Source organism: Halichoerus grypus, chromosome X (genome assembly GCF_964656455.1).
Source record: "Halichoerus grypus chromosome X, mHalGry1.hap1.1, whole genome shotgun sequence".
In the NCBI taxonomy this organism is placed as follows: domain Eukaryota; kingdom Metazoa; phylum Chordata; class Mammalia; order Carnivora; family Phocidae; genus Halichoerus; species Halichoerus grypus.
In genome coordinates, this window is record NC_135727.1 from 70,876,974 (window position 1) to 70,891,231 (window position 14,258).

Here is a 14,258-nt window from a genome sequence, read left to right on the forward strand (position 1 = left end):
GGGGTATTGTTTAATCTCCACGTATTTTAGAATTTTTCAGTTATCTTTCCATTATTTACTTCCATTTTAATTCCGTTGTGGTCTGAGGGCAGACTTTATATGATTTCTATACTTCTAAATTTGTTTAAGTGTGTTTTATGGCCCAGAATGTGGTTTAGCTTGGTGAATGTTCCATATAAGCTTGATAAGAATGTGTATTTTGCTGTTGTTGGATGTACTAGTCTGTAGATGTCAGTTATATCCAATTGATTGATACTGTTGTTGACTTCAGCTATGTTCTTACTGATTTTTTTGCCTGCTCTATTTCTGAGAGAGGGGTATTGAAATATCCAACAATGATAGTAGAGTCATCTATTTTTCCTTGCTGTTCTATCAGTTTTTGCCTCACACACAGTTTGATGGTCTGTTAGGCTCATACACATTAAGAATTGTTAGGTTAGGTCTTCCTGGAGATTTGACCCTTTTATCATTATGTTATACTCTTCTTTATCCCTAATATTTTTCCTTACTCTGAATTCTGCTGTCTGATATTAATATACCTACTCTTGCTTTCTTCGGATAGCGTTAGCATGGTATATTTTCCTTCATCTATTTACAGAGATTTACATTAATCTCTGTGTATCTTTATATTTAAAGTGGATTTCTTACAGACAACATTCAGTTGGGGTTTTTGTGTATATATTTTAAAGATTTTATTTGTTTATTTGACAGAGAGATAGAGAGAGCCAGAGAGCACAAGCAGGGGGAATGGCAGAGGGAGAGGGAGAAGCAGGCTCCCCACTGAGCAGGGAGTCCGATGTGGGGCTCGATCCCAGGTTACTGGGATCATGACCTGAGCTGAAGGCAGACGCTTAACTGACTGAGCCACACAGGCACCCATATTTAAATTCAGTTAATTAACATAGAGTGTATTATTAGTTTCAGAGGTAGAGTTCAGTGATTCATCAGTCTTATATAATACCCAGTGCTCATTATATCACGTGGCTTCCTTAATGTCCATCCCCTATCCCCCATCCCCCAACCTCTCTACCCTCCAGCAACCCTCAGTTTGCTTACTATGATTAAGAGTCTCTTATGGTTTGTCTCCCTCTCTGATTTCATCTTGTTTTATTTTCCCCTCCCTTCCCATATGATCCTCTGTTTTGATTCTTAAATTCCACATATGAGTGAGATCATATAACTGTCTTTCTCTGATTGACTTTTGTTTAGCATAATACCCTCTAGTTTCATCCATGCTGTTGCAAGACAGTCTCCGTCTTTTAATTGGTGTATTTAGACCAATTGAAATTCAAAGTGATGATGCTATAGTTGGATTAATATCTACCATATTCATTACTGTTTTCTTTTTGTTGCCCTTGTTCGTTTTTCCTACTGTCTTCCACTCTTTTTCTGACTTTTGTGGCTTTATTTATTTTTTTAAAGATTTTATTTATTTGTCAGAGAGGGAGAGGACTTTTGTGGTTTTAGTTGAGTATTTTATGATTCCATTTTCCTCTCCTTTCTTAGCATATACGTTATACCTCTCTTTCTTTAAAAGATTTTATTTGGGGCGCCTGGGTGGCTCAGTCGTTAAGCGTCTGCCTTTGGCTCAGGTCATGATCCCAAGGTCCTGGGATCAAGCCCTGCATCGGGCTCCCTGCTCAGCGGGAAGCCTGCTTCTCCTTCTCCCATTCCCCCTGCTTGTGTTCCCTCTCTCACTGTGTCTCTCTCTGTCAAATAAATAAATAAAATCTTTAAAAAATAAAAAAATAAAAGATTTTATTTACTTATTTTGAGAGAGTGAGAGAGGGGTGGTAAGGGGAGGGGCAGAGGGAGAAGGAGAAAGAGAGAATCTCAAGCCAACTCCATGCTTAGCATGGAGCCCAAGGCTGGGCTTGATCTCAAGACCCTGGGATCATGACCTGAGCCGAGATCAAGAGTTGGACACTTAACCGACTGAGCCACCCCAGGCATCCCTATACTACTTTTTTTAAGATTTTATTTTTAAGTTATCTCTACACCCAACATGGGGCTCAGACTCACAACCCTGAAATCAAGAGCTGCATGGGGGTGCTTGGGTGGCTCAGTCAGTTAAGCATTGGACTCTTGATTTTAGCTCAGGTCTTGATCTCAGGGTCGTGAGATTGAGCCCCGAGTTGGTTTCTTGGTCACTGGGGAGTCTGCTTGAGATTCTCTCGCTTCCTCTCCCTCTGCCCCTCTCCCTGCTAAGGTGCTCTCTCTCTCTCAAGATAAATAAATCTTAAAAAAAAAAAATTGAGCCAGGCACCCACTTCTTTCTTTCTTTCTTTCTTTGTTTTCTTTCTTTCTATTCTTTCTCTCTTTCTTTCTTTCTTTCTTTCTTTCTTTCTTTCTTTCTTTCTTTCTTTCTTTTTTAAAGATTTTATTTATTTATTTGACAGAGAGAGACACAGCGAGAGAGGGAACACAAGCAGGGGGAGTGGGAGAGGGAGAAGCAGGCCCCCCGCCGAGCAGGGAGCCCGATGCGGGGCTCGATCCCAGCACCCCGGGATCATGACCTGAGCCGAAGGCAGACGCCCAACGACTGAGCCACCCAGGCGCCCCTTCTTTTTTTTTTTTTTAAACTTTTTTAGTGGCTGCCCCAGAGTTTGCAGTGTACATTTACAATTGATCCAAGTCTACTTTCAGATAACACTGTACCACTTCATGGGTACTACCCATGTGTGAATGCTTTGTAAGAATTTGTAAGAATTCTTCAGAATTCCTCCCATCTATTTGTATCATTGCTGTCATTTGTTTTACTTTATTCTAAGCACATATATACATAAGATATATAAATTAAGCATGTATACTTGGAATACATCGTTGCTATTATTTCAAATAAATTGTTTTCTGTTAGATCAGTTAAGAGTAAGAAAAATGAAAGTCCTTATTTTACTTTCACTTATTCCTTCTTTGATGCTTTTCCTTATTGTATATAGATCCAAGTTTCTGACCTATATTATTTCCCTTCTGTATGAAGAACTTCTGTTAACATTTCTTGCAAGGCCAGTCTACTAGCCACAAATTCCCTCAGTTTTTGTTTATCTGAGAAAATCTTTATTTTTCCTTTACTTCTGAATGATATTTTCCTAGGGTTCGGAATTCTAGGTTGGTGGTATTTTTCTCTCAACACTTTAAATGTTTCACTCCATTCTCTTCTTGCTTGCGTGGTTTCTGAGAAGTTGGGTGTTATTCTTATTTTTGTACTTTTATAGATAAGGTGTTTTCTTCCTCTAGCTTGCTTTAGGGTTTTTTCTTTATCTTTGTTTTTCTGTAATTTGGAATGCATAGTTGTAATTTTTTTGGTATTTATACTGCTTGGTGTTCTCTGAGATTCCTGGATTTGTGGTTTGGTATCAGACATTAATTTGGGGGAAATTGTCATTATTGTTTCAAATATTTCTTGTGTTTCTTTGTTTTTTCTCCTTATTTTATTCCCATTATACTTACATTATACCTTTTGTAGGTGTCCTATAATCCTTGGATAATCTGTTCTGTTTTTTTTTTTTCAATCTTTCTTCTCTTTGCTTTTCTGTTTTCAAGGATTCTGCTGATATATCCTCTACTCATAGATTGTTTCCTCAGCCGTGTCCAGTTTATTAAAAAGCCCATCAAAGACATTCTTCATGTCGTTTACAGTCTTTTTTATTTCCAGCATTTCTTTTTGGTTCTTTCTTAGGATTTCCATCTCTCTACTTACATTGCCCTTGTGTCTTATTTTTGATTCCTGAACTAATAATTCTAATATCCTTGCCATGTCTGGTTCCAGTGCTTGCTCTGTCTCTTCAAATTGTGTTTTTTTGCTTTTTGGTATTCCGTGTAATTTTTTCTTTTTCTTTTCTTTTTTTAAAGATTTCTTTATTTGACAGAGAGAGAGATAGCGAGAGCAGGAACACAAGCAGGGGGAGTGGGAGAGGGAGAAGCAGGCTTCCTGCCGAGCAGGGACCCTGGGATCATGACCTGAGCCGAAGGCAGACGCTTAACGACTGAGCCACCCAGGCGCCCCCGTGTAACTTTTTCCTGATAGCTTGACATGTTGTACTGGGTAAAAGGAACTGCTATAAATAGACCTTTAGTAATGTGGTGGTTAGGTGTTGGGTTAGTCCTACGTTTAGTTCTTAGTCTTTTGGTGAGTGTATGTATGCCTTTGAACTGTGAACTTCACAAGTGTTCGCAGTTTTTTTCTCCACCCTTAGGTGTGGTATACCATGGCTAGAGTAGTCTAGGGTTGAGTATATCTCTTCCCCAGGTAAGTTGGGCTCTGATAATACCCCAGGAGGTGGGCTCTAGTTAACTAGTTTCCCCTGAAGACAGGCCTTATTAAGAAGAACAGATTGGTTCCTTATCATTAATTCCTGACAAAGCCCAAGGGGATTTTCTCTGATATTTACTGTGGGAATCTTGAGCTTCTGGAGATAAATCTGACAATATGGTGGGTATGCCCCTAAGACTATGTCGTCCCGGAGTTTTAAATTCTCAGACTCGTTCACAACGAGCCTCCAGCAACCTGTCAATTATAGTTCATAATTTCCTGCCTCAGCACTACTTCCCCTGGCAGTTTCCACTGGTGAGTCCCTCCTGTGGTAAGCCACAATTCCTTGTATTTTGCCTGTCCATCTCTCCAGTGGGGGGGCTGGGTGGAGAGACAGTGGTTTGCCCTTTGTCCTCCCCTCTCTTATGGATCCAAGTACAGTTGTTGATTTTTTAGTCTTTTCAGCTTTTTACTTGTTAGGACGAAGTAGTGACTTCCAAGTTCCTTACGTGTGGAACTGAAAACTGGAAGTGTGATTTGATTTTTAAGCTTGGCTTCCTTACCATTACCTTGGATCAGAGTAGCTACATTTTCAGTGTTTGGTAAGAGGTTCTGCTTAAGCCCCTTGAGCCACTGAGGCTCTGGATTCTTGGCTGATGTATTTGTGTGTGCCTTGAGGAATGCTTTCTAGTCTGCTCCACGTCTCTCCTTCTGATCCCTCCTGGGTGGGTGCAGCCTAGCGAATATGCGTAGCCTTCTGTATCTCCAGGGGTGAGTGTGACCTCCCGGATTATTCTTCTTGGCTGCCTCTTTCCCTGGTTCTCTCTGTTAAAATTCTGGCTGGTCTGCTGTTTCACTTGTTGATACTATTATCACAGAGCTACCACCCCCCTCTTCATTGCTCACCACCAAGATCTCCCTTGTTTTTGACAGTGCCTTGGGCAGGAACTTCTTGCTCCATTCCAAATAAGTCAGTCCTCTCAGGCAGAGATGCTGAGCTCTGTTTTCTTTATTGCCTATTTCTTCCCCGCTGGGGCGGACCTTTGTGCCACACTACTGGAGTTGGTGGCAAGAGCATGGCCTGCTTCTCTTGGCGTGAGAGTGGGTGTTGTGGGGGGACTGGTCGCCTCTGATCTTCTTAGCAGGCGCTCCTGGCATGGAACCACTGCTTAATGAGACAGTCTGGGTGAAGATCATCAGGGTCCCAGTATTCTTGACCTGTCGCGCCTGAGGTTGAGCCCTTACCGTAAGAGTGAGAACTGAGTGGGGAAAGGAAGACCCAGTCCTCTAATTGTGCCTGCCCAGAATTGCACTTCCACAACACAGGCCTGGGGAGGATAAGAGAGGCCGGCAGCCTGCCCCTGCTAGGTGAAACCATGGCCTAAGAGTCTAGGAGCTGCATGGAAAGGGAATTACTCCCTTCTTGACAGCACCCATCTGGAGTAGTTTTCATCACGGGGAGCTGGCGTGGACAGGGGCAGATTGTGACTCAAATGCCACAGACTCTCACCGTTCTCACTGAGATTTGGTTGTTGTTGTTGTTGTTTTAAATAAATGTTTTTCCATTTGCCATATGCCCTTGGGAAAATTTCCAAAGACTTTACCTGGTTGTCTGTTGTAATGATTTTTCCAGGCAAATGGTTGTTTCATTGGGGAGAGGGTCCAAGATTATACCACCATTGCAGAAGTTTCATCCTCATTGGTTCTTTTAAAAACTGGAAGTAGGTTTAATGTACCAAAGGAGACCTCTGTGAGATAGGGCTTAGGATCACTAGGCCAGTGTTACATCCTTGCTAGTGATCTGAAAACTCAGTTTGGCAATTCTGAGTCTTTCAGAGTTTTTTAAAAGGAATATTTCAAAGTACCGTCTTCAGTTTAGTTCAGTTCACCAAAATTTTATTGACATCTTTCCTTGGAATACCAATCTTATGGTGAATAATCTTTGTTTTGCGTTTTAGGTTTTAGGTTTTGAAACCCTGAGGCTCATGCTGATAATATTATTTGTGGTTATCAGAATGTCCCATGGATAATATGGTTTGCTAATTAAAGCATAGACTGAAAATCAAATTTCTCTACTCCCCAACCCCTCACTCTCATTTATTTTCAGTACCAATCTAGGAAATATTAGAAATCACTTAACTGCTAAATTGCTCAATTCAGCTGTAAAATAGAACTAATAGTGCCTCACAAGGGTGTTGTGAAGCTTAATAAATATTGCTAAAGCGTTTGTTTCTGTAAAAACTCCTGTATTTGTTTTATTTTACAAATATATTCGTATTTCTTACTTTAAAATGTGCTCATTGAGTAAGAGGTTGTATATACACGTAAACTAGTTTTAAATGCAGTAAAATGCTATATATATATATATATATGTATATATATATATATATATAGTATACACAAAGCACTATATACCACATATATCCAAATGGAAAAGAATAATAATACAGTGTTAATTTGTTGGCAGTACATCCTGAGGAAATTGTGGTTGTCTACTGTTTGAAAGAATTGCTTTATATATTTGATATTCATATATTAATAGACTAATAATGTGTTGTAGTGCAAAACAGAAAAGTTGGAATAAAGTATAATTATACCATGTCTTCTTAGTGATACATAATCTTAAAAATATAATTTGAAATGAATATGTATTCTTTTTCCTTTTTTAATGATAGCCAGAGCTATGATATCGGGAAGATGGATAAAAGTTCTGTTGAGCCAGAAATGCTGGTAAGGATCATGTTAAATATTGTAGAAGTAGGTTGAAGAAATATATTTTGTGTTATTGTTATTAAACTATAATAGTCTGTCCCCACTTTGTGAGTAAAATTATCCTTTGGGCACATCATTAATATCTCCGTGTATTAGTTTCTGTAAAATTGATATACTAGTATAATCTACAATGCAGGTAGATTCTTGTACCCAAGAGTTAACATATGGAAATGCTTGGAACAGTGTTGAGCTATGTAAATTTTAGATTTTATTATTGCATGTTAAAATTTTTAGGTTTTTCCCTAACCATATAGAGTGTGCTTGGTATGAAAGGTAATTTTAATATTTAATCAAGTAAAATATGATTAGGTAAATAAATCCAGTGTAAAAGTAATTTAATATATGCCATAGCAAAATGGAATTTTGTTTGAAAATCCATCTTTGCTTCTTACCTTTACAGTATCTTAATCAAAATATAACTAAATACCTATATATATATATAGCAATGTGATAGATGGGGAATAACAGAGAAGTATAAAACATGACTTCTACCCTTAACAAGCTTATGTTTGGAGGATAAAACTAATACAAGTGAATATAATGGAATAATATTCAGCCTTGAAACAGAAGGAAATTTTGACACATGCTACAACATAGATGAACCTTGAGGATATTATTCTAAGTGAAATAAGCCATTCACAAAAAGACAAATACTGAAAACTAATGATGTAATGTATGGGGATTAACATAACAATAAAAAAAAGTTAAAAAAAAAAGACAAATACTGTATGATTCCACTTAAATGAGGTTATCTTGAGTAGTAAAATTTATAGAGACATAAAGTAAAATGGTGGTTGCAGGAGTTTGGAGGGAGGAGAACTTTGGGGGAGCTATTGTTTAATGGGCAGAGAGTTTCAATTTTGCAAGATTAAGAGTTATGGAGATATATGATGGTAATGGTTGCACAACAGTGTGAATGTACTTAATACTACTGAACCATACACTTAAAAATGATTAAGAGGGTCAATTTTATGTGTATTTTAACACAATTAAAAATAATAAAAACATTGTTATAGTGTCACATCATGGCATGTTATATAGGAATGAGAATAAATGAGCTACAGTAATTGCAACAGTATGGATGTTCTCACATACAATGTTGAGTAAACAAAACAATTTATAAAGTAGTGCATACTGTATGACTCTATAAATATAAATGCCAAAGCAAGTAGAGCTAATGTACATGGTGTTGGAAGACAGGTAATTGGTTACTCTTGTTTGGAATAGTGTCTGAAGAGAGTCTTCAGGTGAACCTGTTGCTGCTAATGTTCTGTTTCTTGATTTCTGTGTTGTTAACATACATGTGTTCATTTTGTGAAAATTCGGAGCTGTGCTCTTGAGATTTTTGAACTTTTTTAATGTATACTTCAGTTAAAGTTTCAAAAATAGATTTTAAAAACTAGTATAAGTGATTTGGGAAAAAATAAGTGATAAACTGTGTGGTACAGTAAAGGGGAATGTCAGGGTTGGCTAGAGAAGTTGAAGAAGCCTTCTGGTAGGATGGCCTTGAAAAGTAGATGGGATCCATACAGTGAAAATGAAGGGAGAAGGGGATACCAGGCAAGGGATCTAGATGGAGGAGAAGGTAAGGAGGAAGAGTATAGGAGTTAACCGTGTGATTAAAATGTAATATTTCTATTGTGAATTATGGAGAGGTAAGATTATGAAGTAGTTTATGAAGTAGTTTTTCTTTCGTGCTAGCAGTACCTTATTGAGGTATAGTTTATATATATATTAAATTGCACAAATCTTAAGTGTACAGCCTGATGAATTTTAATATATCTAGATAATCTTGTAACAACCACGTAGATCAAGATACAGAAATTTCCATGACCCCCAAAAGTTCCCTTGGCCCTTTCTGGTTGATTGCCATTCATACCCCCAAGATAAAACCACTGTTCTGACTTCTGTGGCTGTAGATTATTTTTGTTTTTTCTTGGACTTTGTATAAATGGAATCATATAGTATCTACTGTTTTGTGTATGGCTTCTTTTGCTTAACATAATGGTTTTGAGATTCATTCATTTTGTTAGATCTTTCTGATTATTTGACCCTTTTACTATTACAAAATAGTTAGAGTTTTTCTCAGAGATGCCATATTTACTCCATAAAAGTCCTCTGGGGAAGTTTATAAGTTGAGAGTTGTTCCATAATAATAGTAATGATATTAAGTATATTGTACACATCTTATTTGATCCATCTTAGTTTTTGAATTAAAAAACTCAGAAATAGAACACCCTAAGTATCGTTTCTCTGGATTTACAGAGCTCTAATATGTTAAGATTATCTTTGCCTGGTCCTACTGTCCTCATTATATTTAGAGGCAGATTCTTCATTGAAATAGAGCTCTTCTTTTCAAAATCTAAATCTGTAGTTAAATAAATGCTGTTTAGAGTTACTCCCCTTATCAATATAAACCTGGCTGGAGAAACAGACTTAATTCAGCAATACATATTAATTTTAAAACTTAGCTGAGTTGGGAGAAACCTCTATAGGAAAGCATATCTGTTCCTATAAAATGATGGTATATGTGCTCTTGGTCTAATTGGTTAATTGCAACTAGGCTGTAAAGTCTTTGAGAGAGCAATTATGTCTTTCTATTTATCTTTTTTGATGGAGGCCTAATGCAATGCTACCTGTACAGTAGGTTGTAAGATGAGTAAATTAAATAGTGCTGTGCTATTGTTTCCTTTATTTGTAGAGTGGGGATAATAAAGAACTTCAATGCTAAAACACTGTTAAAAATATATTAACACAGTTGTTATAAAATTCTTAGACAGTATTTGGTGTGGGTAGCATAATGATGAGACATATCCCAAGACTATGTGGCTACCTAAGGAAATGCTATTTCATAAAAATAGCTTAAGTTTGAGAAGATGCCTGTCACTGTGTAAGTGCTGGTCAACTGTTAACTGCAATTTAACCCTCACCTGAGTGCTTTTTCTATTTTTAATTACAGGCTAAAGTTCTGCGGTTACTAGCCACTGCTTATTTGGATTGGGGTGACAAAGAATATTATGATAAGGCTCTCAGTGCTATAAACCTAGCAAACAAGGTATGAGAGGTTTCTCCTTTGGAAATTAACTTAATGAATTTTTTAGAGCTTTGATTCACATTTTGAAATCTAGACATTTGCTTCAGTATTCCTGCTTTTACTTAATTATTTGCTCTTTATTTTTTTATGATATGCAGATCACATTATAATGGAGAATTAGAAGTAAAAAAGAAAATGATGGTATTATTTATACTTAGTAAAAAATAAAGTATAATTAAATTGCTTTGATTTAGTGGCAATTCACAGAAGATACCAGATAAAACAAAAATGCTTTTCTCACATTAAGAGCCCTATTTCTTTCTTTCTTTTTTTTTTTTCCCAGGAGGTTGCCAGAGGGGAGGTGGGTAGGGGGATGGACGAAATAGATAAAGGGATTCAAGAAGTACAGACTTCCAGTAACAAAATAAAAAAGTCATGGAGATGAAAAGTACAGCATAGAGAATATAGTCAATAAGATGGTAAAAACGTCGTTTGGTGATAGATGATGACTACACTTATTGTGGTGACTACTGAGTAATGTATAGAATTGTGGAATCACTGTGTTTTACACCTGAAACGAATATAACGCTCTGTTAATTATACTTCAGTAAAACAAAGAAACATCCTTGGGATTTTTTTATAGCATCAGATTGTTTCGATCTGTTCTGCACAGAAAGGAAAAATTAAAATACACCTCAACAACAGATTTTTTGAAAAAATTGTCTTTTGCATGGAACAGAAAGTGTTCTCTCTGCTGTTAGATTTTAGGATAAAGAAGGAAATGGTGATAAAACAGGCAGATAATGGGATTTTGTTTAAAAAATATCAGTGGGGGGACACCTGGGTGGCTCAGTCGGTTAAGTGTCCGACTGTTGATCTTAGCTTAGGTCTTCACCTCAGAGTCCTGAGTTCAAGCTCCGCATTGAACTCCACGCTATGGAGCCTACTTAAAAAAATCAATCAATAAATAAACAAATAAAAAACGTTAGTGGTTCACTTTCATCTCATGTTCATACATACATTCACACATATATGCCTTTACCCTCCTGGACAAAGAATATTGATAGGGTGATGACCATTTACAAAGAGATTTAGGGGTGTTAGGCTGGCTCAGTGGGTGGAGCTGTGACTATTGGACTTGGGGTTGTGAGTTCGAGCCCCCACGTTGGGTGTACAGATTGCTTAAGAATAATAAATCTTTAAATAAAAAAAGAGATTCATTTAGGATCAATGTATTTTACTTATTAATAAGGCAAATAATTATACTGATACTTTTTTTTCAGTTTTAATTTAAATCCAGTCAGTTAGCATTCAGTGTAATATTAGTTTCAGGTATACAATATAGTGATTCAACACTTCCAATACAACACCTGGTGCTCATCACAAGTATACTCCTTAATCCCTATCACCTATTTAACCCATCCCCCATCCACCTTCCCCCTGGTAACATCAGTTTGTTCTCTATAGTTAAGAGTCTGGTTTCTTGGTTTGCCTCTCCTTTTTTACCCTTCTGCTCATTTGCTTTGTTTCTTAAATTCCACATATGAGTGAAATCATATGGTATTTATCTTTCTGTGACTTAGCATAATACTCTCTAGCTCTATCCACGTCATTATAAATGGCAAGTTTTCATTCTTTTTTATGGTTGAATAATATTCCATTGTATATATACCACATCTTCTTTATCCATTCATCAATCAAGGGACACTTGGTCTATTTCAGTATCTGGTGTATGGTAAGTAATGCTGTTAAACATAAGGGTGCATATATCCCTTCAAATTAGTATTTTCTGTTCTTTGGGTAAATACCTAGTGGTGCAATTGCTGGATCCTAGGGTAGTTCTATTTTTAACTTTTTGAGGAACCTCCATACTGTTTTCCAGAGTGGCTGCAACCAGTTTTCATTCCCACCAACAGGGAAGGGTAGAAGGGTTCCTTTTCCCACATCCTCGCCAACACCTGTTGTTTTCTTTTCATGTGTCTGTTGCCCATCCGTATATCTTATTTGGAAAAATGACTATTCATGTCTTCTGCCCATTTTTAAATTGGATTATTTGGTTTTGGGGTGTTGAGTTTTATAAGATATGTCATTTGCAAATATTTTCTCCCATTTTGTAGGTTGCCTTTTAGTTTTGTTGATGTTTCCTTTGCTGTGAAGAAGCTTTTTATTTTGATGAAGTCCCAATAGTTTATTTTTGCTTTTGTTTTCCTTGCCTCAGAAGACATAACTAGAAAGAAGTTGCTATGGCTGATGTCAGAGAGGTTACTGCCTGTGTTCTCCTCTAGGATTTTGATGGTTTCCTGTTTCACATTTAGGTCTTTCATCCATTTTGAATTTATTTTTGTGTATGGTGTAAGAAAGTGGTCCAGTTTCATTCTTTTGCATGTGGCTGTCCAGGTTTCCCAGCACCGTTTGTTGAAGACACTGTCTTTTTTCCATTTGATATTATTTCCTGCTTTGTTGAAGTTTAATTGACCATATAGTTGTAGGTTCATTTCTGGGTTTTTTTCTTTTCTGTTCCATTGATCTGTGTATTTATTTTTGTGCCAGTACCATACTATTTTGATCACTACAGCTTTGTAATATAACTTGAAGTCCAGAATTATGATGCCTCCAGCTTTTCATTTCTTTTTCAAGGTATCTTTGGCTATTCTGGGTCTTTTGTGGTTCCATACAGTTTTAGGATTGTTTGTTCTAGCTCAGTGAAAAATGCTGGTGGTATTTTGATAGGGATGGCATTAAATGTATAGGTCAGTTTGGGTAGTACAGACATTTGAATAATATTCGTCCTCCCAATTCATGAGCGTGGAATGTCTTTCCATTCTTTGTGTCATCTTCAATTTCTTCCATCAGTGTTTTATAGTTTTCAGAGTACAGGTCTTTTACCTCTTTGGCTAGGATGTTTCCTAGGTAGTTTTTGGTGCAATTGTAAGTGGGATTGTTTTCTTAATTTATCTTTCTGCTTCCTCATTATTGGTATATAGTAATGCAACAGGTTTCTGTACATTGATTTTGTACCCTGTGACTTTACAGAAATTGTTTATCAGTTCCAGCAATTTTCTGGTGGAGTTGTTCAGGTTTTCTTTCTATTTATTTATTTATTTATTTATTTATTAGAGAGAGAGAGACAGTGAGAGAGGGAACCCAAGCAGGGGGAGTGGGAGAGGGAGAAGCAGGCTTCCCACTGAGCAGGGAGCCCGATGTGGGCCTCAATCCCAGGACCCTGGGATCATGACCTGAGCTAAAGGCAGACGCTTAACGACTGAGCCACCTAGGCGCCCCGTTTGGGTTTTCTATACAGAGAATCATGTCATCTGCAAATAGTGAAAGTTTGACTTCTTCCTTGCTGATTTGGATGCCTTTTATTTCTTTTTATGTTCTGATTGCTAAGGATAGGACTTTCAGTACTATGTTAAATAGCAGTGGTGAGACTGGACATCCCTGTCCTGTTCCTGACTGTAGAGGAAAAGCTCTCAGTTTTTCCCCACTGAGGATGATATTAGCTATGGATTTTTCGTACATGGCCTTTATTATGTTGAGGTTTGTTCCCTCTAAATCTTTGTTGAGGGTTTTTATCATGAATGGATGTTGTACTTTGTCAACTGCTTTTTCTGGATCTATTGAAAAGATCATATAGTTCTTATCTTTTCTTTTGTTAATGTGGTATATCACCTTGATTTATTTGTGAATATTGAACCACCCTTGCAGCCCAGGAATAAATCCCACTTGATCATGGTAATGACTTTTTTAATGTATTGTTGGATTCAGTATGCTAGTATTTTATTGAGAGTTTTTCATTCATGTTCATCAGGCATCTTGGCCTGTAGTACTCTTTTTTAGTGGAGGTCTTATCTGGTTTTGGAATGAGAGTAATGCTGGCCTCATAGAATGAATTTGTTCCTTTTTTGTTTTTTGGAATAGTTTGAGAAGAATAGGTATTAACTCTTCTTTAAATGTCTGGTAAAATTACCCTGTGAAGCCATCTGGCCCTGGACTTTTGTTTCTTGGACGTTTTTGGATTACTGATTCAATTGCTTTGCTGGTTATCAGTCTGTTCAAGTTTTCTGTTTCTGTTTCTTCTGTTTCAGTTGTGATAGTTTATATGTTTCTAGGAATTTGTGCATTTCTTCCAGGTTATCCAGTTTGTTGGCATATAGCTTTTCATCATATTCTCTTATAATTATTTGTATTTCTGTGGTG

At 37.0% G+C, this 14,258-nt stretch overlaps 1 protein-coding gene across 1 annotated transcript in view; it reads left to right on the forward strand.

The window, feature by feature from the left end:
* TEX11 (testis expressed 11) overlaps positions 1-14,258 on the forward strand; it is a 299,675-nt gene that overhangs the window by 92,078 nt on the left and 193,339 nt on the right. Inside the window, exons 10-11 of the mRNA XM_078065032.1 lie at positions 6,928-6,982; positions 9,984-10,079. Of these exons, the coding sequence (XP_077921158.1) occupies positions 6,928-6,982; positions 9,984-10,079 (151 nt within the window). The remainder of the gene's footprint in view (positions 1-6,927; positions 6,983-9,983; positions 10,080-14,258) is intronic.